Source organism: Budorcas taxicolor, chromosome 9, assembly GCF_023091745.1.
Source record: "Budorcas taxicolor isolate Tak-1 chromosome 9, Takin1.1, whole genome shotgun sequence".
Lineage (NCBI taxonomy): Eukaryota > Metazoa > Chordata > Mammalia > Artiodactyla > Bovidae > Budorcas > Budorcas taxicolor.
In genome coordinates, this window is record NC_068918.1 from 6,536,518 (window position 1) to 6,564,031 (window position 27,514).

Below are 27,514 nucleotides of genomic sequence, written 5' to 3' on the forward strand. Positions count from 1 at the left end.
TGGAGTGGGTTGCCATGCCCTCCTCCAGGGGATCTTCCCGACCCAGGGATCAAACACACATCTCTTATGTCTCCTGCATTGGCAGGTGGGTTCTTTACATCTAGCCCCACCTGGGAAGCCCATCCTATCATATAATTATCTCTTATTGTTTACAGAAAAGATGAGAACGGAGCTCCAGTTCATTCTTGTTGCAGAAATTATAAAATTGTGGAGCCATCAATCTGTTGTGACTGCTTTCTAAAGCAGATCTTCCTGAGATCTTTCAAACTGAGTTGCTGCAAAGGCTTGTCTTAAGTTAAATTACAACAACTTGCTTCAGATTTTAATTCGGTGTTCATTATTCATTTATAATGGTAATTTCACATCTATGATTTTTTTACATGAATTCCAAAGGGTCAGTTTGGCTAGATCTATCAATTGTTCCCTGATTCTGCATCCAAATCCAACTTTGATGTGAGAGTATTTTTAACATGTACTATTATGAGTAATTAACAGCAATAGTTTCTAAGACAATCCTGTATAAAAATGATTAAATATTGTCCTATTAGATTCCCTGCTCTAAACCTTCCATTGGGATTTTGCCTCAACTTTTATGTTTTAGCCACTCACATGAGACCATTTAAATTATGACCAAGTCTTTTATAAGATATAAAAACCAAGTGGCTTTATAACCATAAATATCAATAATAAAATCAATTTAGTTTTAGGCTACCAGTTTGATAATAATCTGAAAATGCAATGGTAAAACCCATAAGCACCTCAAATTTTTACACATATCACCTGTTGGAGAAATAAAAGAATAAAAAACTGAAGAGCAGGTAACTATCATAACCACATGAGAAATATATTTTGGGCTTTAAGTATATTTAAGAAAATACTTCTACAATTCTTATCAGTGAACTGTATCCACAGTAATTCATGAATTATTAAATTATACTTTAATTCTAGATTGCATGCGAAAGTGTTAGTCAGTCTGTCTGACTCTTTGTAACCCCATGGACTATAACCCACCAGACTCCTCTGTCCATGGTATTCTCCAGGCAAGAATACTGGAGTGGGTTGCCATTCCCTTCTGCAGGGGATCTTCCTGACCCAGGGATCAAACCCAGGTATCCTGCATTGCAGGCAGATTCTTTACCATCTTAGCCACCAGGGAATAGGGCATCTTAAAGAAATGTTTGCCTTTGAAAGGAAATGTTGAAGTGTGTCAAATGGAAGGATGCAGAGACCTCCCTTTGAGGGTCCCTGCTCGGGGACTTGTTGGGGTAAGTTTTTACCTCTGAGATGGGTTTCTCATACACATCTTCTCCTATGGACTTCTCCTGGGCCAGGATGGCATCTCGGTGCAGGACCCGGAGCACTTTCTCTGGCTCCGCAGACCCGTAATGAGCCTCCAGAACCTCCGGCTTAGTTTTCTCCGTCTTCAGCATGTGGATCACATCTTCCCTGGCCTGTGATAGAAAGCACAGCAAGGTCAGACGGTTGACAACATGTATCCTTTGCAGGGCTCACAAAATCAACACGGAGTTTATTGAATACATCCCGTGTCTCGTCATGGTTATTGGCAAATACACTGGGTGCTTTTTGTTCTTCTTTTTTTTTTTACCAAAAGCAGATTGGCAAGCAGATACTCTGCTTCAGGTTGCTAGGAAGCAGGCAAGCAGAGAAAAGGGTTTGTGCTAATATTAACTACATAAAAATTGCTGTAAGTAGCAATGATTCTGAGAAGGGGCAGGACTGCTCCTGGGGGTACTTAGCCCATTTCAGTGCTCATGAGGTCAACGATGATGTAAAGTTTTCTATTTATGCCCTCAATGTAGTACTCAAATCTGGCTTAAAATAAAACCCTGTTCTCTCCCCTTCTGGTTCTTACTCCATGTATAATTAACAAAAACAACCTTTATTAGCGATTTCCTGTTTCCCATCAAGTGATTCATCTTGCACAGTAACACATGGTTGGCAGCTCACATGATGCTGGGTGGGGCTTCTCAATTTAATGTATTCCCACTTGAAGATGAAAAAAAAATTTTTTTTTTATAATAACGAAGGCATTTTGTATTGGGATATCAGGGACGATCCCCTGGAGAAGGAAACAGCAACCCACTCCAGTACTCTTGCCTGGAGAATCCCATGGAGGGAGGAGCCTGGTAGGCTACATTCCACGGGGGTCACAAAGAATCGGACACAACTGAGCGACTTCACTTCACTCACAATGAAGTCGATTAACAATGTTGTAGTTTCAGGTGAACAGCAAAGAGACTCAGCCATACATAAACATGTATATGAAATTTAACTCCTGTGATATCCAGACTGCCAGTCAGAGGAGTCAGGTTGGTGGAATCAGAGTTGTTCTTTTGTTTTTTTAGCGAAATTTTAAGAGTCTTATTGACGCTTTTGAGAAAACCACGTGATTATAGGCTTTCAGTCCTGTTGACTATGGTCCGCATCACATAACACAAATATATCTGAATATATTTCCTACTGATGAGGACTGATGAGCTTTGTAGCTATGATGGAACTGACATTTACTAAATGTACTCCCATTTGGTGGTATACCTGACTTCATCCTTGCTGCTGCTAAGTCGCTTCAGTCGTGTCCGACTCTGTGCTACCCCATAGACGGCAGCCCACCAGGCTCTGCCGTCCCTGGGATTCTCCAGACAAGAACACTGGAGTGGGTTGCCATTTCCTTCTCCAATGCATGAAAGTGAAAAGTGAAAGTGAAGTCGCTCAGTCGTGTCCAACTCCTAGCGACCCCATGGACTGCAGCCCACCAGGCTCCTCCACCCATGGGATTTTCCAGGCAAGAGTACTGGAGTGGGGTGCCATTGCCTTCTCCCACGGAGGAGCCTGGTGGGCTACAATCCCTGGGGTTGCAAAGAGTCAAAGAGTCAGTCTAAATTGTTAGGCTGAGCGACTAAGAATTCAACACCTGTGTGGTGTGAGGCCAGAAGACTGGACAGAATAGACGCTGGACTGTGGTACAAGCCCTGCTCACCGTCCAGAAAGCTCGGAAGCTATCCCAGCTTGTACCAAAGAACAAACTGGAAGCAACAGAATTTCAGTCTGTGACAGTGGCGGAGATTTTTTCCCCTGTGTTATGCTAATGGTGGGTTTTAAATCATAAACCTAGCTCATTATCACAGCATTCTAAAGAAAGGAGCTGCCTCTTGTCTATGAATGAGGACCCCTAGTATAAAGTTTGTCTTTCATGAGATTTCTTGCTTTTATTGCTTTTTCGTAGTCTCTGAATTCATCTAATTCCAAATGGCCAAAGATGAATTTATAACAGAAACGTCAGTGGACTGGAATTTGCAGATTTTCCCCATATTGTTTCTGCCACATATACATGTGCTCTTTAAAGACAAAAATGGAAAATATTAATTTTGAAGAAAACAGTGGTTTGGGATTAGTGAGAACGTGTAAGTCAGAAAATAGTTTAATGGACAGGCAATGTGTTTCCGTGCAGGGCAAAAGGACAAAGCACAGACAGCGTCAGGCTAGCTACACAGAGTTTTTTGCAAATTAGAAAGAGGTGCCTGCTTCTTCCAGGAGTCACAGCTCTGAGTCAGGGTGCAGCCTGCCTAGCTTGCAAAGTGTACTCCTACCGGGTCCCTTGCCAGGCACCCCTGTACAAGGCCCAGCTCCACATCTGTGTATGGTGATCTTGTCCTGAAGGAGTCCAAGGTATGTCCATTGTTATCAGACAGTGTAAACAAAGAGCTTTACAACTGTAAATAGGTAGCTATTTTAGTTTAAAAGTTTAAGCTATCTGGTTCAAAAATATGTAAATATTATTGGTATGTTTCTTTTTAACCAAATCTTTTGAATTCTCTTAGAAGAAAACACCCATTTCTTCTCTCCCTAAAAAATGTGCTTATGCTTGAACTGTATTGATTGTGATACACTACATATACCACACATTTCATTCTGAGTTCAATTACCCTAGACACCAATAACCAAAGGAAAAGAGGTTATGGTTATGTAACACTGTGCATTATATATTTAGAATCATATTATTCAGCAGGAACTAAAAGCTTTTTAATTGATATAATAATAATCATGGAAGGAATATACATGTTGCCTATAAATCACTGCTATTTAAAATGGTTTAATATGGTAAATCAGTCATTCATAATTCACCAATTAAACCATGGTATCTGTTTCATCAGTGAAATAATGAAGATGTGATCACAATAAATATTTATTACTTTAAAGATGATTCAGTAATTGAATCATGATTCAATTAAATAAAACCACTTTAGATCTCTGCTTTGAGAGTCTTGTTAATTTTTGTAGAAAGGAATGAAATTCAAAGTGTAAGGAAGTTCCTGTTGTTGAACAGGACTGTTTTCACATGGAAGTTTTACCACAAGCAAGCAGTTAAAGTCTTAGGGTTCTGGGAAGCTGTTAAATAAACCACTGTATTTAAAGATGTAAAACAACACAGAGGGAGAAATATTTTGAAGAGGGTTTAAGAAAGGAGAGAGAAGGAGATCAGAGGAAGAAGAGACAATGAAAATATTTAGTTGACTTAGCCATGATGATGGAGAATGAATAGAAGATTAGGGTACAGAAACAGGCACAGAGGGATCCCATCCTTTCTTCCATACTACATGGTCACCCTTCCCGCCAAGAGAGGCATACAGAGTCCAAGAACAAAAATGTCCTTGCTGAATTGAAACCACACTCCAGGGAACAAGGGGTTGTCTCCACTGGCTGCATAAAGAGCTGATGCAAAACATTTGAGGGCAGCAGAGAGCCGCTCTGCAGAGCCCAAGGCCAACAGTTGAATGTGCGATTCATTCACAAAGTGAAGGGTGGGTCCCTGGACTTCAGGGCTTCCTCAGTGGCTTAGCCATAAAGAATCCACCTGCAAGTCAGGAGCCGCAGGAGGAGTGAGTTCAATCCCTGGGTCGGAAAGATCCCTGGAGGACGGCATGGTAACCCACTCCAGTATTCTTGCCTGGAGAATCCCATGGACAGAGGAGCCTGGTGAGTCCATTGGGTCGCCAAGAATTGGACATGACTGAAGCGGCTTAGTGTGCACACACGCTGCGGACTTTGCTGTCCAAGTAGGGAGGGAGGCAACAAAATAAGACATAGGAGAGGTGGAGCCCACACAGGTGACACAGTTCGAAAGAGGGCTGAATCCAGTCATCCCTTCAATAAATATTTGTGCACATTCAGTATTGGAGATATAATTGCATTCTGAGGCATTGAAGTCTAGAGGGAAACCACAAAAACAATTGAAAGGCATTTACATTATAACATGGTAAGACTTAGGATGGAGGAGATATCAGAGACTAAGAACTTCAGAAGAATCTTTATGACTTGAATCTGAGCTGAGAGGAGGCTTCCTGGAGAAAGTGACATGAAATCTCACATGAGTACTTCAGCTGGAGAAAGAGGGGTGGAGATAAGGTAAGACTTCTTGGCCAAGGGAAGCCTGTAGGCAAAGGTCAAACTGAATAGATTTAGATGCCTGTGCTGGGGCCACAGGAGGCTAGGGTGATAAAAGGGACAACTCATGAAAAGCCTGTAAACCAGACAGTGAGTGTACATTTTATCATGGAACAGCAAGAAACCTTGGACTTTGTTTTTGTTTGTTTGTTTTATATGTGGCAGGTCACACAGGAACCTAGCATCCTTTTGGTTGTTTGTTTTGTTTTGGCTGAGCGGGGTCTTGGTTGCTGTGCCCAGGCTTTCTCTAGTTGCAGTAAGCCTAGTCTAGAAACTGGACTACGGGGGCTTCTCTCTAGTCGTGGTGCGCGGGCTTCTCACTACGGTGGCTTCCTCTGTTGCGGAACGCAGACTCTGGGTGCATGGGCTTCAGTCGTCGCAGCTTGCAGGCTCAGTAATTGAGGCTCGCGTGCTCTAGAGCGCAGGCTCAGTGGTTACGGCGCATGGGCTTTGTTGCTCCTCAGCTTGTGGAATCTTCCCAGAGCAGGGATTGAACCCGTGTCCCCTGCACTGGCAGGCACATTCTTATCCACTGGGCCATCAGGAAAGTCTGAGCCTTGGAATTTCTGAGCAACAGAATTGTGACATGGTCAGATTGGTGTGGTAGAAAGCCCATTCACTGTGTTAAAAATGCACAAATTCTGAATCAGCGTGTCTAATGGTGCAAGCCAGGAACTGTGATTAAAGCAGAGCTTCACTTAGACATCACTGTGTATGTGTGTTTGATCATGGCCAACTCTTTGGGACCCCTATGGACTAGAGCCCGCCAGAGTCCTCCCTGGGTGCATGAGTGCTAAGTCGCTTAAGTCATGCCCAACTCTTTGCGACACTATGGACTGTGGCCTGCCAGGCTCCTCTGTCCCAGGGATTATCCAGGCAAGAATATGGGAGTGGGTTGCCATGCCCTTCTCCAGGGGATCTTCCCAACCCAGGGGATCAAACCTAAGTCTCTTTACATCTCCTGCATTGGCCGACAGCTTCTTTACCACTAGCCCCACCTGGAAAGACCAGGCTCCTCACTACTTTAGGCCAATTCAACACCAAAAGCACTTAAATTATCTGCTATGTTAGCTCAAGCCCCCCAGCAAGATGTGCTTGCCCCAGAGGTTTCTCCTGTTCTCATTGGGTCTTCAATCCTACTGATCTTCACCAAGGAATCGTGGTCACTTGAGACCACCAGTATAAACCAGGAGGGTTGCAGGGAACTGGTGAAAGTATTTGCTACCTCTGTGCAAATGAAGGTGACCAACTCTCTCGTTTTGCCCGGGACTAAGAAGAACAAAATCTCACAAAGCTGGACTTTGGCAAATCAGGACAGTCCCAGGCAAACTGGGATGAGTTGGTTATCCAAGAGCAAACAGGGAGTGGACAGGAGACTGGATATTCCAAAATGTTCCTATATCTTACAGGGCAGCCATGATGGACTTACTCTACTCAAGAACTGAATTTCACTGACAGTGTTTCCAAAACTTAGCTTTCTTTAAAGGCAAAATTCCATTGTTGATGACTGTGTCTGGTGACAACTTTAACTATGTTTTAAACTTGTGGGATTTTTTAATCTTTGGGAAAATCCATAATGAGTAAGAAACAATATTTTGTGTTTATGCCCATATGACAAAGCCTTTCCGCACTTCTAAATAGGTACGTGTCTAACTCTGGGAGGATGGGGAATCAAGATGAGCCGTTGAACTTCAGATTCAACACTGTACCTCCTCTTGAAGCTCTCAGATTAGTTAAAGACTTGGGGTGGGTGGTAAGTAGTTTAAAACTCTTCCAGAACATTGATACAATGTTAATATTGACTTGAATGTTTACGGCAAAACAGAAGACTTAGAAAACATTTGCTTGAGGTGAACAGCTTGGGACAGCTTCTTAGATGGTGATCCCCATGATCCCCAGCATGATGGCCCACTTACTTGAGAGGGAACACAGCCAGGTGGGAAGTCTGAGATGCCTGCTCCTAACTGCTGACATTGCACACCTCAAACCAGCCATTCCCTGCTAAGAGCAGTTGACCTTGAATGAGGGATATATTTTGAGGACAGAATAAATTTATTTCTCTGCTTTGGAAGAACCAGAATGTCACAGTTTTTAAAAACTATCACTTTTTCATATATTTAATTTGCTACCTAAATAAGAATATGAATATCACTGCATTGAGCTAAGGGACCCTAGGAAAGATGGTCCTGGAAGACTAACATATACCCATTCTGTAAATACTTTCCCATTCTGGGAACTCAACTCAATATTCTGCATCTGTTTAAATAAGGTAATTGATTAGTTTACTTGGCCTACTTGTTTCCTAGGCTGCGAGCTGCTTTGAGGTCAGGGACTATGTCTACAATGTCTACTGAAAGAGTGCCTACCCGCATGATAGCAACTCAGTAAATATTTGTTAAAAGAAAGAAAATTAAAATTAATTGATGTGAAGTAAGAGAGGCATAAACTGACACTGAAAAGTTCAGAACACCCTTAACTAGCCTTGTTTAAAAGATCTAAACAATTACATTTTTCAACTTCTGCTCTTCCATCTGACATTCTTGTCTACAGTTTAGGAGTCACTTTCTTCTTCTGAAGTTTATTCCAAAAAGAAAATATGTAAACTGAATAAAGAAAAACAGTACATTCCACCAGACTGTCACTACAGGAAACAAACTATCTTTAAATCTCATACAAATTGAATTATACTCTTCTCTCTAGTTAGGTAAAATGGAATATTATAAACGTATTGGAAGAATAAAAGCTATGTAATTTATGATAGTATTAGCTATCACTATAGAAATTAGTGATTTTTTTTCCTTTTTTCCCCCATTTTTTCTTTCCTCCTCAATGTTAGAAAGCAAAGGGAACATAATTAGTGCCACAGCAACATACAAGGAGAAGATTCAGACATGGTTAAAGGGCCATCAGGATTGAAAATGTGTCTTTAAGTTTTTCTCTGGAAATTTCTCTCTATAACTCTATGGTTAATAGTAGCCTAAAAGTCTCTATACAACTTGTTCATTAAAGATCACTTCTTTGTAGCACTTCAGCTGAATGATCCAAAAAAAAAAAAAAGCTTTTATTAAAATATCACTCAAGACGGAGGGAACATATGTATACCTATGGCTGATCCATGTTGATGTATGACAGAAGACAACACAATATTGTGATTATCCTTCAATTAAAAATAAATACATCAAGAAAAAAGAAATATCACAAGCAGGATTTCCCTGGAGATCCAGTGATTAAGAATCTATTTGCCAATTTAGGAGACATGGGTTCAAACCCTGGTCCAGTAAGATCCCACGTGCCTCGGGGCAGTGAAGCCTGTGTGCCGTAACCACCGAGCAGGCTCTGGAGCCCGAGCCCCGCGGTGAGAGAAGCCGTGCGATGAGAAGCCTGCACACCGCATCAGGGCAGTCCCTGCTCGCCACAGCTAGGAAAAGCCCACGCACAGCAACAGAGGCCGACTGTGGCCACAACTAAGTAATAAAGTTATGTTTTAAAATCACAAGCAGATGCTATTTTCATATTAAAACTTGCTTTTATTAATATCATGATAGCTTGAATTATTTTAAAGGAAAATTCCTCAAAATTCCAATGGTTTTTTTTTTTTTTTCCCAGTAATAGAAGAACCCATTCTAAAGTGCATATGGAATTTCAAGAGACAACAAATATCCAAAGGAACAGCCAAAGAGCCAGTCACGAAAAAGAACAAAATTCAGGTCTCATACTTTCTAATTTCTAAACTTACTACAAAACTACAGCAATCAAAACATTATGATACTGGCCTAAATACAGGCATTTAGACCGGTAGAACAGAAGAGAGACCCCAGAAATAAAACCTCGTATACATCGTCACATGATTTTCAGTAAGAATGCCAAGGCCGTTCAGTGGAAAAAGGATAGTCTTTTCAGCAAATGATGCTGGGAAAACTGGATACCCAGAATGAAGATGGACCCTTACCTTATACAAAAATTAACTCAAAACAAATCAAAAACCTGAATGGAGAGCTAAAACTCCTAGAAGAAAACATAGGGGAAAAACTTCGTGATATTGGATTTGGCGATGATTTCTTGGATATGCCACCAAAAGCACAAGCAATAAAAGAAAAAAAAATAGATATATTGAACTATATCAAAATTTAAAACTTCTGCGTATCAAAGAACAGAATTGACAGAAAAGCAACCCATAGAATGGGAGAAATTATTCACATATCATATGTTTGATAAAGGATTAATACCCAGAATATATAAAGAATTGCTATAACTCAACAACAAAAACTGACTTTACAATGGGCAAAGGACCTAAACAGACATTAATTTTTTAAATTTTACTGAAATATAGTTGAGGTACAATGTAAGTTACAGGTATAAAATATAGTGGTTCACAATTTTTAAGGTTATACTCCATTTATAGTTATATAAAATATTGGCTATATTCCCTATGTTGTACAGTATATCCTTGTAGTTCACACCTAATAGTTTGCCCCTTTTAATCCCATGCCCTTATATTACCCTTCCCTTCCCCTACTGGTAACCACTAGTTTGTTCTATATCGATGTGAATCTGCTGCTTTTTTGTTGTTGCTATATTCACTAGTTTGTTGTATTTTTTCGATTCCACATATAAGTGATATCATATAATATTTTTGTCTTTCTCTGCCTGACTTCTTTCACTAGCATAATGCCCTTCACGTCCATCCATGGCGTTACAAATGGCAAAATTAAGGGGGCTTTTATGGCTCTGTGTGTGTATGTATGTATATGGGCTCAGTCCTGTCCAACTCTTCGCAACCCCACGGACCGCAGCACGCCAGGCCTCCCTGTCCATCACCAATTCCCAGAGTTTACTCAAACTCATGTCCACTGAGTCGGTGATGCCATCCAATCATCTCATCCTCTGTCGTCCCCTTCTCCTCCTGCCTTCAATCTTTCCCAGCATCAGGGTCTTTTCCAATGAGTCAGTTTTTCGCATCAGGTGGCCAAAGTATTGGAGTTTCAGCTTCAGCATCAGTCAATTTTCCTTTAGGATCGACTGGCTGGATCTCCTTGTTGTCCAAGGGACTCTCAAAAATCTTCGCCAACACCACAATTCAAAAGCATCAATTCTTTGGCACTCAGCTTTCTTTATAGTCCACTCTCACATCCATACATAACTACTGGAAAAACCATAGCTTTGACTAGATGGACCTTTATTGGCAAAGTAGTGTCTCTGCTTTTTAATATGCCATCTAGGTTGGTCATAACAATATGGTATATACATACAAAGGCTTTCCTGGTGGCTCAAATGGTAAAGAATCTGCCTGCAAGGCAAGAGACCCAGGTTCGATCAAGAAGATCCCCTGGAGAAGGGCATGGCAACTCACTCCAGTATTCTTGTCTAGAGAATTCCATGGACAGAGGAACCTGGTGGGCTACAGTCCAGAGGGTCACAAAGAGTCAGACATGATTGAGTGATGAACCCACACATATACATAGAATGCAATGTTAGTCATTCTTTTATAAAAAAGGAAATTCTGACCCATGCGCCAACATGGATGAACCTTGAAGACACTATGCCAAATGAAATAAGCTAGTCACAAAAGGACAAATACTATATGATTCCATTTATATGAGGTACTTAGAAAAGTCAAATTCATAGGACAGAAAGTGGACTGGTGGTTGGCAGGGGCAGCGGGGAAGGAGGATGGACAGTGGTTGTTCAGTGGGAACAGAGTTCCGGGTTTGGAGATGAGAAGCTTTCTGCAGATGGATGGATGGTCGTGATAATACACAAGGTGAATGCATTTAATGCTGATGAATGGTACACTTAAAAATGGTTGCAATGGTAAATTTTATATTATGTATATTTTGCCACAGTTTTAAAAAAATTAGAAGTACCACTTTGTTATCCCCATAAAAGTGCAAATAAGAAAATATAAATCACCCTCAATCCTTTATCTAGAGAATACCACTTTTTTGAATAAAAAGGTAAAATTCCATGTAATAAATTATAAACATAGTCATATTTTCCTTGTGGTTACTTAGCTGAACATCACAGTCATCCATGGATTTAAACATTTTCATGACTTGTGTGGTTTTTTTTTTTCTTTTTTACCACATTGGGATATTAATAGCCAGACAGCTGCTATGTCCCAGATTAGAAATTAGATAAGGCTACAGGTTGCCCCCTGCAGTGCTGTGATTCTGTAGTGTGTAATTTCTTAAATTCTGAAAGACTCCAGGCTCTTGGTACTGTGCTAATAAAGACCCTGGGCAGAGACCTTACACGACCCACCTCTATATGTAATCAGGTCCCGCAGACAGGGTCCAGCTTTCTGTGAGCCGGTTGAGAAGCTGAATTCCATAAAACGTGGGCGACGTGATGGCTAAGGCGCAACTACATGGTTGTTTTCTCACTGTGGCTCTTCATCCAGCTCCTTGAATTTAACCCTCTCAACAGCAGCCAGCCAGAGGAGACCCAGGACTGACGGAGCATCTATAGCAGACCCGACACCAGGCGTCTCTCTGCAGACCCCTCTGGTCCAACCCCGCTATTTATTTATGTAAATTTTGTTCACTTCCCCACTTCATCCTGTGATTGTCTCCTCCACAGATGGTCCCTCCAAGAATTTCCTCAAGCTTAAGTGAAATCCCTCTCTGTAATCTTGTCTGGAGGATTGACTGGCAGGGCTATTTGCATGAGGGACCGAGGCTCTTCCTGGGAAAGAGCTCGTCCCCGGTGGGGAGGAAGGGCGCCATTTTGGCCAAAGGACAATGGGGCAGGGTCAGAGGGCAAGGGTCAGTCTGAGTGCAGCCCAGCGCCTGTCACTCCAACGCGCCGCTCAGCCCAGCCCCCTCGACCCACGCCTGGGTCCCGGGGTGAAGGACTGCCGTGAAAGAACCCGGTAAGAACTAGAGGAATTGGTCAATTAGAACGCAGCAGTAAGCAGGAAAGGCGGGAAGGGGCAGCCCCTCTCTGTCGGGCATCCTGCTCTCAGGGTGGGCGCATAGGCTGAACCCCCTCCAAGAAGACATCAACTGACAGACACGGAGGAGCGAGGCCTGGATCGCAGGCAGCCGTGTGGGCTGTACCTTCAGAACAGCAGGCCTCATTGCAGTAGGCTCGAGGGGGAAAGAGCAGGGGCAAAGGTCAAATGGTAGCCCAGAGCAGGGAGCGCAACACGTGCGGTCCACCCACTGAGGACTCCCTGCACGCTCCGGAGAAACCTAAGGGGCCTGGCATCCCCACAGAGCAGGTGGGGGCGGTAGCAGGAGAGGGAAACGAGAGTTTCTTTGATCTTATTTTTATCCTCCACTGGTGAGGACTGGGAAACACAAGTAATACTCTTTCAAAGAGAAATTATTGCCAGTCAACAAGATAAGGACATATCGCCTAGATAAAATTTATAGGGGTGGTTTGTTTGAATCGTATAACACGAAATTCCTTTGGATTTGTTGTGCTTTTTGATGTATTCATTTCAGTCTCTGACCTAAGTGAATTCTATATTGATGGCATTTGACCAAATTAGAACAACTAGAGTTTCATTTTTTGAACAAAAACACAAGAAAATCTCAGCCATTATGAACCTACAGGGCATGAAGTAACTCAAAAATACTTACTTTAAAAAACAGAGATTTTTTCCATTGTAGGGGTTTGGGAGTAGGATGAACTCCCAAAGTGAATTCATTTAGAATTCAAATGATTTATGAAGGCTCTCTTCTCTTAAAGAGAATATAATATGTATAAGTTAATGTCTTTTTGAGAACTTGGAATGGTCATTCTAAGTATCAGCTCTTCAGATGTACTGAAGATGTTTATTGTTATATGCTTTCTTAACCCACTTGCTTTTTTGACTTCATCTTTAAACAAATTGCTGATGGTAACTTACAGCTAATTTTTTCTCCTACTCAGAGAAGCAGTGTGGTGAAAACAGTATGCGGTTGGGTCTCTTGAGTTGGGCTTCTCTTGTGGCTCAGCTGGTAAAGAATCCACCTGCAATTGAACCTAGGTTCAGTCCCTGGGTTGGGAAGATCCCCTGGAGAAGGGAAAGGCTACCCACTCCAGTATTCTGTCCTAGAGAATTCCTTGGACTGTATAGTGCATGGGGTTGCAAAGAGTTGGACATGACTGAGCGACTTTCACTTTCACCTTTGAGTTAGAAACATACATCAGTACTGCTGCTAGTGTGACCTTGAATGAATGAGTTAGCTTCTCTGAACTCAGTTTCTTCATCTGTAAAATGGGCACAGCAGTAGTTCCTTTGCAGATTTTACTTGAGCTGATGTATAAAAGGATCTGGCAAATGTTAGCTACCCTGCCTTTTGTGACCCAGTCACACTGTGGCTCTGCTAATGTGACCTTCAGCCGGTTGGCTCTGAACTTCATCTTCCCCATCTGTAAGAGACTGAAATATATGTGACGTGATAAATATGGTGCCTGGAGTACTGTGGCTGCCCAATAAAAGGCAACTTCCTCTTTTTTCTTTTCTCATAGGACTAAATTGACTGATGTGGAACAGCTAGATCTACTGAGCAACACAGCCAAAAGCCTTTCCACAGGGCCTTCCCTGATGGTCCAGTGGTTAAGAACCCACCTTACAGTGCAGAGGACGCAGGTTCAAACCCTAGTCAGGGAACTAAGACCCCCCCCACCTGCCTCAGGGCAAGTAAGCCCACAAGGCACAGCTAGAGAAGCTTCTGGGCCACAATTCAAGAAAGCCCGTGTGCCACAACGAAGACCCAGCAAAAAAAAAAAGCCTTTCCACAAACTGCACCAGTTAGTCCTCGTCCCGGTGGCTGTCTGTCCCTGTGACTCCCCAAACCACTCATAACAATCCTGTGATTCCCGGGCCTCCAGCTTCCCAGACAATGGCAGCCCCCGCGCCTCCGGACCTCCCGCACAATTTGTTGGTTATTTGAAGGAGCAGCTTCCTGTCTAATTCAAGAATCTGGACTCCACGGTTTATGCTAGAGTCTGCAGTTTCTTCATCACCCGATTCAAAAGTTTATACTGCAGCAGAGATGACTTGACAGTTTTTCCTAAACTTCTCTGGGTATTCTATTTAAAACCTGGCATCAATAAGAAACAATGTCAAACAGCGTGTCTTGTGCTAGGACTCAAGCTGGAAGCAGGCATTGCCTCTAAATGAAGGTGCAGCCGAAGTCAGGCCCTCTGATTTAGGGAAAAGAAAATAAAAAGAAGTGAAGAAATAGAAATGTTAATTTCTTATATTGCATCTTTGGTGTTTAATAAAATTCCTATGAGTTCCTAGTTGGAAAGCCCTTGTTTTTTTTTTTTTTAAAGAAAGGAGATCCCTGAAAAAGTCACAGTATCTGTTTGTGATTGGCTAATAGCTTTTATGGACAACATTTGGCTCTCTGCTGCCAAATCTCAGGTTGAAATGCCACATCTACCTTTCAAAAGAAAGAATGTATTTGATCATATCTGCTTATACAATTACCGTGCTTTTTCACTCTCTTGGGCCACATTCAAAATTTTTTATTAAGAAAACCTCATGTGTGCTGTTATAAGTGCTAGTGTTTAGGAACACTAGCTCTGCGATTTGAGAACAGGTGTGAAATGTGTAGACCTGCCCTTCCCGTCGCCTGATACTTCTCTAACCCTGTACTCATCACTTTGTAACCACCATTGCTTGTTTCTCCCTCTGGGAAGGACTGGGAGGTCAGAAGCCTCTTGTTCTCTTGTGGACCCAGCTGCTAGCACAGGGATCAACTCATTAACTGTTTGTTAAATGTGTAAGTAAAATGTTTGTATGTGTGTTTTGTGCATGTATCCTCTTTATTTAACACCAATGTCCTGTGTTTCCACACTTCTAAACATGTATATTTTCTCTTCTGAGGACAGAAGAGTTTCTTTAAAATCTACCTTTTACCTTTCACTTGGGCTTCCCTGGTGACTTTAGTAGGGAAAGAATCCACCTGCAATGTGGGAGACCCCAGTTTGATCCCTGGGTCAGGAAGATCCCCTGGAGGAGGGCATGGCAACCCACTCCAGTGTTCTTGCCCGGAGAATCTCATGGACAGAGGAGCCTGGCGGGCTGCAGTTCATGGGGTCGCAAAGAACTGGACACGACCGAGAAACTAAGCACAGCAGACAGAAAGCTTAGACCCCAAAGATGTTAGCTTATTACTTCTGCACATGTTCATGAAATCTCCATCAAATCTTCCCATGATTCAGGTTCCCTGTTGTATACAAGGAACAAATAGAAGTGAACAGCTGTTGATTTTCATTATCGGCAACGGTTGTTTTCTGTAAAGTTACCACAGATAGTGAGTTAGGGCACACAGAATCATTGCTCCTGGGAAAAATGTAGTTAGGTTCCCACAAGTCTCTCATCACAATAATTTCATCATCCATCAGTGTATAACCTTGTTTTATGTGTTTCTTTGTTTAAAGACAGATAAGTGAATGATTGAGGGAATATACATTTCCCCCTGACTTTTCAGAGGAAAAACTTTTTCCCTGAAATGACAAAGAAAAAGATTAGAGATTCTACTTGTTAAAAAAAATCATAGCTAATTAAGTGCCTACAAAACATGTTTGTAACAACTATGACGAACTTCTCTGGTGGCTTAGTGGTAAAGAATCTGCATGTTTTGTAGGAGACATAGGAGATGCAGGTTTGATACCTAGGTCAGGAATATCCTCTTGAAAAGGAAATGGCTACCCACTCCAGTATTGTTGCCTGGAAAATCCCATGGACAGAGGAGCCAATTCACTATAGTTCATCAGTTCAGTTCAGTTGCTCAGTCGTGTTCGACTCTTTGTGACCCCATGGACTCCAGCATGCCAGGTTTCCCTGTCCATCACCAACTCCCAGAGTTTACTCAAACTCTTCTCCATTGAGTCAGTAATGCCGTCAAACCATCCCATCCACTGTCATCCCCTTCTCCTCCTGATTTCAATCTTTCCCAGCATCAGGGTCTTTTCAAATGAGTCAGTTCTTTGAATCAGGTGGCCAAAGTATTGGAGTTTCAGCTTCATCATCAGTCCTTCCAATGAATATTCAGGACTGATTTCCTTTAGGATTGACTGGTTTGATTTTCTTTCTGTCCAAGGGACTCTCAAAAATATTCTCCAATACCACAGTTCAAAAGCATCAATTCTTCAGTGTTCAGCTTTCTTTATAGTCCAACTCACATCCATATATGTCTACTGGGAAAACCATAGCTTTGACTAGACAGACCTCTGTTGGCAAAGTAATGTCTCTGCTTTTCAATATGCTGTCTAGGTTGGTCATAACTTTTCTACCAAGGAGCAAGCGTCTTTTTATTTCATGGCTGCAGTCACCATCTGCAGTGATTTTGGAGCCCCCCAAAAAAGTCTCACACTGTTTCCATTGTTTCCCCATCTATTTACCATGAAGGGATGGAACCAGATGTCATGATCTTAGTTTTTCTGAATGTTGAGTTTTAAGCCAACTTTTTCACTCTCCTCTTTCAACAAGAGGCTCTTTAGTTCTTTGCTTTGTGCCCTAAGGGTGGTATATATCTGAGGTTATTGATTTTTCTCCCGGCAATCTTAACTCCAGCTTGTGCTTCATCCAGCCCAGCATTTCGCATGATGTGCTCTGCATATAAGTTAAATCAGCAGGGTGGCAATATACAGCCTTGACGTACTCCTTTCCCGATTTGGAACCAGTCTGTTGTTCCATGTCCAGTTCCAATTGTTGCTTCCTGACCTACATGTAGATTTCTCAGGAGGCAGGTTAGGTGGTCCGATATTCCCATCTCTTGAAGGATTTCTAGTTTGTTGTGATCCACACAGTCAAAGGCTTTGGCATAGTCAATAAAGCAGAAGTAGATGTTTTTTCTTGAACTCTCTTGCTTTTTTGATGATCCAACAGATGTTAGCAATTTGATCTCTGGTTCCTCTGCCTTTTCTAAATCCACCTTGAACATTTGGAAGTTTATGGTTCACGTATTGTTGAAGCCTGGCTTGGAGAATTTTCAGTGTTACTTTGCTAGCATGTGAGATGAGTACAATTGTGCAGTAGTTTGAGCATTCTTTGGCATTGCCTTTCTTTTGGATTGGAATGAAAACTGACCTTTTCCAGTCCTGTGGCTACTGCTGAGTTTTCCAAATATGCTGGCATATTGAGTGCAGCACTTTCACAGCATCATCTTTTAGGATATGAAATAGCTCAACTGGAATTCCATCACCTTCACTAGCTCTGTTCCTAGTTACACTTCCTAAGGTCCACTTGACTTCGCATTCCAGGATGTCTGGCTCTCGGTGAGGGATCACAGCATTGTGGTTATCTGGGTCATGAAGATTTTTTTCATAGTTCTTCTGTGCATTCTTGCCACCTCTTCTTAATATCTTCTGCTTCTGTTAGGTCCATACCATTTCTATCCTTTATTGTGCCCATCTTTGCATGAAATGTTCCCTTGGTATCTCTAATTTTCTTGAAGATACCTCTAATCTTTCCCATTCTATTGTTTTCCTCTATTTTTTGCCTTGATCACTGAGGAAGGCTTTCTTATCCCTCCTTGCTATTCTTTGGAACTCTGCATTCAGATGGGTATATCTTTCCTTTTCTCCTTTGCCTGTAGCTTTTCTTCTTTTCTTAGCTATTTGTAAGGCCTCCTCAGACAACCATTTGGCCTTTTGCATTTTTTTTTTCCTCGCGGGTGGTCTTGATCACTGCCTCCTGTACAATGTCACGAACCTCCGTCCATAGTTCATCAGGCACTCTGTCTATCAGATCTAATCCCTTGAATCTATTTGTCACTTCCACTATATAATCATAAGGAATTTGACTTAGGTCATACCTGAATGGTCTAGTGGTTTTCCCTACTTTCTTCAATTTAAGCCTGAATTTGGCAATAAGGAGTTCATATTCTGAGCCACGGTCAGCTCCCAGTCTTGTTTTTGCTAACTGTATAGAGCTTCTCCATCTTTGGCTGCAGAGAATATAATCAATCTGATTGCAGTATTAACCATCTGGTGATGTTCATGTGTGGAATCTTCTCTCATGTTTTTGGAAGAGGGTTTTTGCTATGACCAGTGCATTCTCTTGGCCAAACTCTATTAGCCTTTGCCCTGCTTCATTCTGTATTCCAAGGCCAAACTTGCCTGTTACTCCAGGTATCTCTTGACTTCCTACTTTTGCATTCCAGTCCCTTAAAATAAAAAAGACATCTTTTTTGGGTGTTAGTTCTAGAAGGTCTTGTAGGTCTTCATAGAACCATTCAACTTCAGCTTCTTCAGCATTACTAGTTGGGGTATAGACTTGGATTACTGTGACATTGAATGGTTTGCCTTGGAAATGAATAGAGATCATTCGGTCGTTTTTGAGGCTGCATCCAAGTAATGCATTTCAGACTCTTTTGTTGGCTATGATAGCTACTCCATTTATTCTAAGGGATTCCTGCCCACAGTAGTAGATATAATGGTCGTCTGAGTTAAATTCACCCATTCCAGTCCATTTTAGTTCACTGATTCCTAAAATGTCAGTGTCACTCTTGCCATCTCCAGAGTGCATCACACGCATATAATTTAAGTAAGCAGGGTGACAGTATACAGCCTTGATGTACTCTTTTCCTAATTTGTAACCAGTCAGTTCTGTCGTTTATGAGATTGCACCCAAGTACTGCATTTTGGACTCTTTTGTTGACTATGGAAGGATTCTTGCCCACAGTAGTAGATATAATGGTCATCTGAATTAAAGTCACCCATTCTTATCTGTTAATGTACAATGGTTTTTTTGAGGTGCACAAACCATTATGAAATTTAAAAATTCTTTACCCTTCTCTATGAACTAATTTTTAAGGGCTTCCCTGCTGGCTCAGTGGTAAAGAATCTGCCTACTAACGCAGGAAACTTGAGTTCAATCCCTGGGTCAGGAAGATTCCCCTGGAGGAGGAAATGGCAACCACTCCAGTGTTCTTGCCTAGAAAATCCCATGGACAGATGAGCCTGGGGATCACAAAAGAGTCAGACATGATTAAGAACTAAAACAACAACAAAGAACTAATTTTCACCCTATTGAGACCAATAGTGCTCTCATTGAGGACACATTTTTCTAAATGATCCATATTGAACTAGTTTTACTTTGATAATTAGATACAGTGTTTTTTAAAAGAAAGCTCTGGAATGGGTAGTATGAACTCAGAAGAATAAATCTCTAATAGTATAATTTCTCATACTCTGGTACCTGAAATTTTGAAGCAATTATCTTTTAATCATATGTAAAATTGCTTATATAAGTAAACATCTATTCCCACAAATATGTCTGTCTCTAATATGAAATTACTACGTATTTTTCAAAGAAGATAGAGTTGAATTTAATAACAACCAATTCTTAAATTATATCCAAGTGTGAACAAAATTATTTTCATGGACATTATTCATTTCTCTTAAACCCATTCTATAGATGAAGAAAATAAGGCTCAATGGATTAAATAGCTTGCCCAAGGTTACATGATTTGTAAGAAACAGAGTTATCTGATTTCAAAATATTTATTCCTTCCATTACAAGTTGTTCTGGGAGTCAGTACCAGTTTTCTGTGATAATATGTTATAAACACAAAGCAAGGGAAGACCCTGGAATGAAACTCTCTGGGCAGTGTTTCCTGTACTAACATTCATCCACAAATGGTACCACCACCATCTGGTCCAGTTTCCCCACACTACATAACTTGATTGGCTTTCCATGATCCTGCCAATGTTTTTTTAGCACTGTCATTTTTTTAGTAACTTCCCTAAAAATGTCACACTCCTCTCTTCAGGCCAGGGCACATGAGGTCAGTGAACCCAGTCCTGCACATTTCCTCCTCTGACTCTCCAAGACCCCTTGCCAAGCCACTGCTGCTGGGAGACAGCCTAGAGTTTGACTTCTTGCAGTGTCCTTTGAAGTAGATAAAATATGCACTCATGGACATCTGTCTGTTATTTCCTGCACTCACAGCTTTGTTCTTCTTTATTGCCAGAGAATTCTATGGATGATGTCACTTTTCTCTGAAGAGAACAGGCCATCAGAGCTTTTCACTGACATAATTCATTATCTGTAGCCTGATTCTGAGCCAGAACATTCTCAAGGCACAGCCCCCAAAGAATTAACTCTACTGTGCTTGCTATTCTTAAACTTTTAAAGAGACAGGGTGCCGTATCTTTTTTTTCTCAGCCCCTGATAATGGTATTTTTGTTCAGTGATATCAAGTAACAGAAAGTGAACCGGGGCAGGATTCTATGATTTCACAAGGAAGACCTCCGGTTCAATAGGCAGCAAACTCGAAAGGTCGCTACAGATCAAGCATACAAAGCAAAGCTTTTAGGCTTAGTCTTAATGGCTACAGGACCGCATCACAATTACTGAATAGACTCTTTGGGGGATCCTGTGAATCTGAAGCTAGAAAAATGAGATTGCAAGCAAAAGGAACCATGTTAAATTATTCACAAGGTGAAAAGTTTCATTTTATTAGTCACAAAGGCCTGGAACATCAACATATTTAAATTTTACAAGATATAGGAAGTTACCAGAATGATCATATATTTTGAGTTTTCACCTATGTCTTGGTATCAGTATAAGGCAAACTAGCCAGTTCATCAGAAAATGTCACTCACTACTCTGCTGGGTTTCAAGATTGTGTAAATGAGCTATTGTCTCTTTAAAATTGGGGCTCCATGGGGAAGGATCAAGACAGCACATTTCTGTGCTCTGAAGGTATCCAGGTCCTGAGTTCTGGTCCCCTCTTCATGGGGTGAGTGATAACATAAGATTCAGAAAGTCTCAACTTTCTCAACTTGGGTAGAAAGAGCAGTATCCTTTCTGACTCCAAAAAGTTTCTAAGATTGAAGATTTGATTGTGTATGTAACAGTTGCTGCCCCCAGAGGAATGATTATTTATGGCCTCTTGCTGCCTTGATTCTGCAAAAACTAGTTTAAATTGTGCTCTCTCTTAATTATTTTAGTTTGGTAAATTATCTCTTTAGATCTAGTGTCAACATTTTAAAAATTATAATAAATGTTGATGATTTTGTAAAGATCAATGTTACAGAATCAAGAGCCAAGGAAAAGTGAAGCTGTATGCCACTTTCTCACAAATTCTACTCCCCAGGGCTAATTCTATGAATAATTTGAAGTGGGTCTTTTCAGGATTGTTTTTCTCTATAAATATGGAAATGTAAGTGTCAGCACAGATGCACTGTCTCTGTCTCTCTCACTCTCTCCCTAGGATAATTGAGCACTTACTCTATGCCAGAAAACGTGCAAAGTGTTTTGGAATCATTGTCTTGTTTAAACTTCACAATAACTTTAACAAATAAGTATATTGTTATCACCATTTTGTAGATGAGGGATATGAATTGGTACTAAGCTTGGTAATTTGCCCAAAGTGGGTAGCATCAGGATAAAAATCTAGGCAGCCTAACTCCAGAACTGGCAATCATAACACTATGAATTCTCCCTATGGACCTATTAATACAGAGCCTCTCATATATGTACCATTTTATTTTTTCAAATAGAATGGAAAGCTTAAGAACAATAACATTCTTTTGATGCTAATGTTCATTTCACTGAAACTAACAGTTATGTCTTGCTTATTTGTTTTTCAATAAAGTGATTGTCTCTTCTATTTATACATGTCTGGCTCTCAACCGAGTCTTTTTCAGTTTTCTTAATTTTTCCTACCTAAATCTATAACCCAAAGTTTAAATTAAATACCAGTTATGCCCCGCCCCACCAGTTCTGAAGGAAAGACCAGATAATTGTGTTGGACTAGAATTCCACTGTGTTGAATTTGTTTGAAATAAAGATCTCTACTCTGATTATGCCTGTAGTAATTAAATAAAATCTCTACCAAACATCTCTCTGATTTGTTACCTTCTCTGGATGACAACTGCAGGGCCTGGTTACTGCTTCTTTTCCACTGATACGGGCACAGAGCACAGATAAAGCAGATAACTGTCTTTTTTCCCTCTCTCCTTCCTCCTTTCCTTGTTTCTTTCTATTTACTCATTTATTAATTTAGCAGCTATGTGTAAAGCTGTTTTGTTTTAATATTAATTTGTTTATTTGGCTGCACCGGTCTTCGTTACAGCATGAAGAATTTTTTATTTGCAGCATGTGGGATCTAGTTCCTTGACTGGGAATCGAACCCAGGCCCCCTGCATGGGGAGCTCAAAGTCTTAGCCACTGGAGCACCAGGGAAGTCTTGTTATTTTGTTAGCTGTTATGATGAATCTCACATGAGTAGGACATAACCCTATTCTTGCTGGAAACTTTATAATCCAGAAGGAATGTGAGTTGGAAAGGTAACTTAGAGCTACCTTTTGAGAAGAAGGGTAGAAGGAAAGTGCTACAGCATAGGGAAGTTAGGAGAAATGCATTTTAATTTCAGTTTTTTGACTAACATAAATGGCTTCAAGCCATAGCAGAACACTTAATTCAGAGGATCACAGGAATTCTGAGTAGGAAAGACTTCGAACCCTTTAATTGACAGCTAACGAAACAGAGGTTCCTAGAAGCCAATGACCTGCCCAAGGGATACAACTGGTTGGTTGTTGATTGTATACTGGCTGCCAGGTCTCTTGATTCTCAGACCAGAGAGCTCTCCATTATACTAAATCACTAATAAATATGTGGCAACAATCTCAAGTAGGAATTAATCTGTATGCTAATTAATTAGTTTTTAAAATGTGACCTGATCAATTTTTAAGCCAAATCAATTTTTTAAATAAACATGTGAATGCTGTTGGGCACACTTGAAGGAATCTTGGCATGCTATAAAATCAATGCCCTAAAAAAATACCTGATATTTCCCTGAAATTTGTTTATATATTCAAATATCTGTTCATGTATTCAAATATTCAAAAATTATTTGTCCATTAGCAATAGGAATATTGATATTGAGCTCAAAATATTGGATTCAACATTTTACCTAATTATCAGATCAGAGAGTACATATATAAAGTATTATTTATAGCATGCTTCTTCCCATATGCAGTTTCTACATCAACAAATTTTTTTTTATAGTCCTCTTGAGAGATGTTGGAAAAACTTGATTTTGTTATGTTATCAACAACTACTGCCAATAACCAATCATCAATCAAAGTGGAGAGCACTCTGGTTAAGCATGTTATATATCATTGTTTCATTACTTGCAGTCCCTTAGGATTTTTTTTTTCATGATCGCCTATCCTTGAACTTGATCTGACAGCATGACATTGATTCTGTTGTTTAAAAATCTGTGCCTTATTAACTTGTATAGTGTTTCCATTATATTAGCTTTTTCATAATAAATGACCAAAAACACCTGGCCAAGATTCATATTAATTCCTGGGAACTTCCAGGGGAAAATCTTTGATTATGTAAGAGTGAATAAAATGGCTTATGGTCCCCCTCATCTACTTCAGACCCCTGCTGCTTATCTGTAGTTATCAAATGGCCAAACACTGTTGATTCAGACAATTGTGTTGACCTCTACTGAGTTTCTGTGGTTAGGAATCTTATCTGAGCTGTCATTATCAGGCTTCATCATCCAAAAGCCAGTGGTCAGATGAAAGCATGGCGAAGATGACTAGACAGAAGAGGCAGGTGGATGACATCAGACAAGCAGTGTTGCCAGATGGCTCAATGCTGAACTCATCATTGCATGTTCTACTGTGGTTAGTCTTAAATAATATGATGGGAATATCCCCAGATTTCCAACTCTGTAGTCTGAATGGCCTCTTTCTATAGCCACTCTTCACACACGCTTAATCCCAAGAGCTAATTTAGCAAAACACCATGCAGCTGCAGCAATACGGGCTCACTCTTTCCAGCTGAAGCCCTAGTGGTCATCTCACAGATGGGGCCATTTGCATGGGGATCAGTTGAAAGGCCTCCATCCCAAGATGACTTAACCACAGCAAAACCATTCGAAGAATGTCTTCCTGACGTGTCTGGTGTGGCTCCTAAGGACTCACTAAAGTCATAAATAAAACAATTGTGACCTTCTGATATTGCAGCTGCTAAAGTGAAGGCACTTGGTACTTAAGGTACCACAAGTAAAACCCAGAGAAAACTCATCTCCCTTACCACTCAGACTCAAGACTGCATTTGGCATCTTTGATAATGCTGTATCTCACCAAATCCCCATCTCCTGAGACTCTTTCACTATGCTCTTTGAAATGCACTTTCAGCCACAAGCCACTTCTCGGTTCACAAACTCTTCTGAAAATGTTCCCATCACCTCCTTGCTCTAAAAGCAGTGATTCTCAAATTTGACAGCACACTGGAATCATGTGAAGCCTTTTAAAAAGTACAGATTCCTGTCTTCCACTTCCAGTGGTTGTTATTTATTTGGTGTGGGTGTGGCCTAACCATTTGCAGCCAAGTTGGCAAATTACTTCCCTAAGAGAACCTGGCTCTTCCCTGAAGACCCTACTTCTGTAAGGGCCCTCAGAAGAAGTGGGTAAGTTTCTCTCTCACTCTCCTTAGATTTCTCCTTGTTCCACATCACCACTTCCACATCATTCTCTCTCCCTTTTCCTTAAAATGTCCTAGCTTTGAATCTCATGACAATATCAGTTTGTATCTTTCTGTTTGCAATGACCCCATTCACAGCCCCAGAGCATTCACTCCCCTTTCCTTCCTTGAAGATGTGAGCTCCTGGTTTGTTGTTATGCGCTCTAACACTGACTCTGTCAAGTTTCTTGCTGATTTCGGTGTTCCCTTAGATGATTATTCTCATACCCTAACCTCCCAACTCCCCAGACTTCTCTCTTCTAATAATTCTGTCCTCCATACTATTTCAACCCCTCATTTCCATCGTCATCTATAGTCCTTGTCATTATTACCAAAAATTGCAACCAACTAGATCCACTGATTTTTATCATATAGTCACTGCCCTTTATACACCCGCCCTACATGTGCCCTTTTCCTTCTTATCCAGCTTCAAACTCAGCTGCATACCATCCTCAATTTCATGCCCCTTCTCTTACTTGCTTGTATTCTCTTGGTCAGATCATGGCCTTGGTTAAATCTAGTTCTCGGTTAAGTTCCATCTCTGAGGTACTCGTAGGCAGAAAAAACACATCATGCCAATCGATCTCATTAAAAAAAATTTTTTTTATTGATTTGGCTGTGCTAGGTCTTCGTTGCGTGCTGCGGCAGCACATGGGATCTTTAGCTGTGGCATGCCAACTCTTGGCTGTGGCACATGAGACCTAGTTCCCTGACCAGAGATGAAACCCAGTGCCCTGCATTGGGAGCATGGAGTCTTAACCACTGGATCACCAGGGAGGTGCCTGATCTCAGTTTCAATTCATGACCACTAACTTGACCCAGGCTGTTAATGTTACCAAGAGATCACACTATATCCCTCTCAGTTCAGTTCAGTTCAGTCACTCAGTCGTGTCCAACTCTGCAACCCCATGAATCACAGCATGCCAGACCTTACTGTCCATCACCAACTCCCGGAGTTTACTCAAACTCATGTCCATCGAGTTGGTGATGCCATCCAGACATCTCATCCTCTGTTGTCCCCTTCTCCTCCTGCCCCCAATCCCTCCCAGCATCAGGGTCTTTTCCAATAAGTCAACTCTTCGCATGAGATGGCCAAAGGATTGGAGTTTCAGCTTTAGCATCAGTCCTTCCAGTGAACACCCAGGACTGATCTCCTAGTCCACCCTTATTCAGTACAATTTAATAGCTTCTCTCGTAGCAAATCCTTCATACATCTTTCCTCTTGCCACCAAGAAAATTGAAACAATTATAGAAGGACCACCATAATCGCCCACCATCTCTGTACACTTACTGTATCTTTGTCCATATACACATAACCTTCTCTTCTGTTACTAGAAGTGAACTGTTTGTGTCTCTAGTTAACACCAAACTTCTTGACTTATCCATTAGATGCTATCCTCTCTTTATGAACTAGGACACAGTTCCAGCCTTTGCCCACCATTAATGTTCTCCATGCTAGCTCTTTTCATAAGTATGCAAACATATTGTTATTTCTACCATCATAATAAAGCCCTCTCTTGACTCCTACAATTCCCATTTCATTTTCTCCTTCTCTCTATAATAAAACTCACTGAAAGAGTTGCCTATACTTTCTGCCTCCAATAATCTCTTCTCCCAAATGAGTGGCACTCATTTGAGCCCACTTCAATCAAGTTTCTGTTCCTATCACTCCACTGACACCTCTGTTATCAAGCATATAAGCTCCCTGTTACTAAATGCAATGGTCAATTTTCATTCCTCATTTTCTCTGATCCATCAGCAGCATCTGACACCTGATCTTTCTCTCCACCTTGGAAAACTGCTCACTTTGACTCCAGAAAACTCTGTTTTGCTCATTTCCCTCCAACCTCTCTAGCTGCTCATTCTCATTCTCCTTTCCTGATTCTTCCTCCTCATCTTCTCAAACTCTCAGTGCTAGAACTTTCCCCGAGGGCTCAATCTTGGACCTCTTATCTTTTCTATCTAAATTTACTTTCATCATGATTTCACCCAGTTTCATGGCATTAAATACCACCCACACACAGGTGATTCCAAACTGATAACTCCAGACATTTCCCTTGATCTCCAGATGTATATCCAGATGCCTACTGGATGTCTCTCTCTACCTGAATGTCTAACAGCATCTCAGGCATAATGCAAAGCTACATTTCTGGTCTCTACTTGTCTACTTAGCTCCCCAGATCAGTAGATAAAGACCTGCTGACAAAAGAAAAGATCTCTGCATTTTCCCCATACACTACACCACTGTCAATACAGTAAAATTAAAACTGGCTTGGAGTTCTCAGAAATGGAATGAAAGAAGACACAATGACATTTTAAAATGTTAGACAGTGATTCCGTAAGTATTTAAGTGGCAATACTTAATACATAGAGGTCCTGATTACCATGAACAATGAAAATTATTCAAAAGAAAATAAATGTCTTTTTTTTTAATAACAAAGAGTTTTGGTTTTTAAAATCCTTTAAGATCCTTTGTGTATAGTGACTTCTTTTGCTTGCAAGGCATGCGAGATCCTAGTTCCCTGACCAGGGGTCGAAGACATATCTCCTGCACTGGAAGTGTTAACCACTTAACCACTGGACCATCAAGGAAGTCCCTAGAGTCGCCTCTTT

General features: G+C 41.0%; 1 protein-coding gene across 1 annotated transcript in view; it reads right to left on the reverse strand.

Moving 5' to 3' along the window:
* The window catches only part of FILIP1 (filamin A interacting protein 1), a 211,530-nt gene that overhangs the window by 65,965 nt on the left and 118,051 nt on the right, over positions 1-27,514 (reverse strand). Inside the window, exon 3 of the mRNA XM_052645710.1 lies at positions 1,278-1,451. Within this exon, the coding sequence (XP_052501670.1) occupies positions 1,278-1,451 (174 nt within the window). The remainder of the gene's footprint in view (positions 1-1,277; positions 1,452-27,514) is intronic.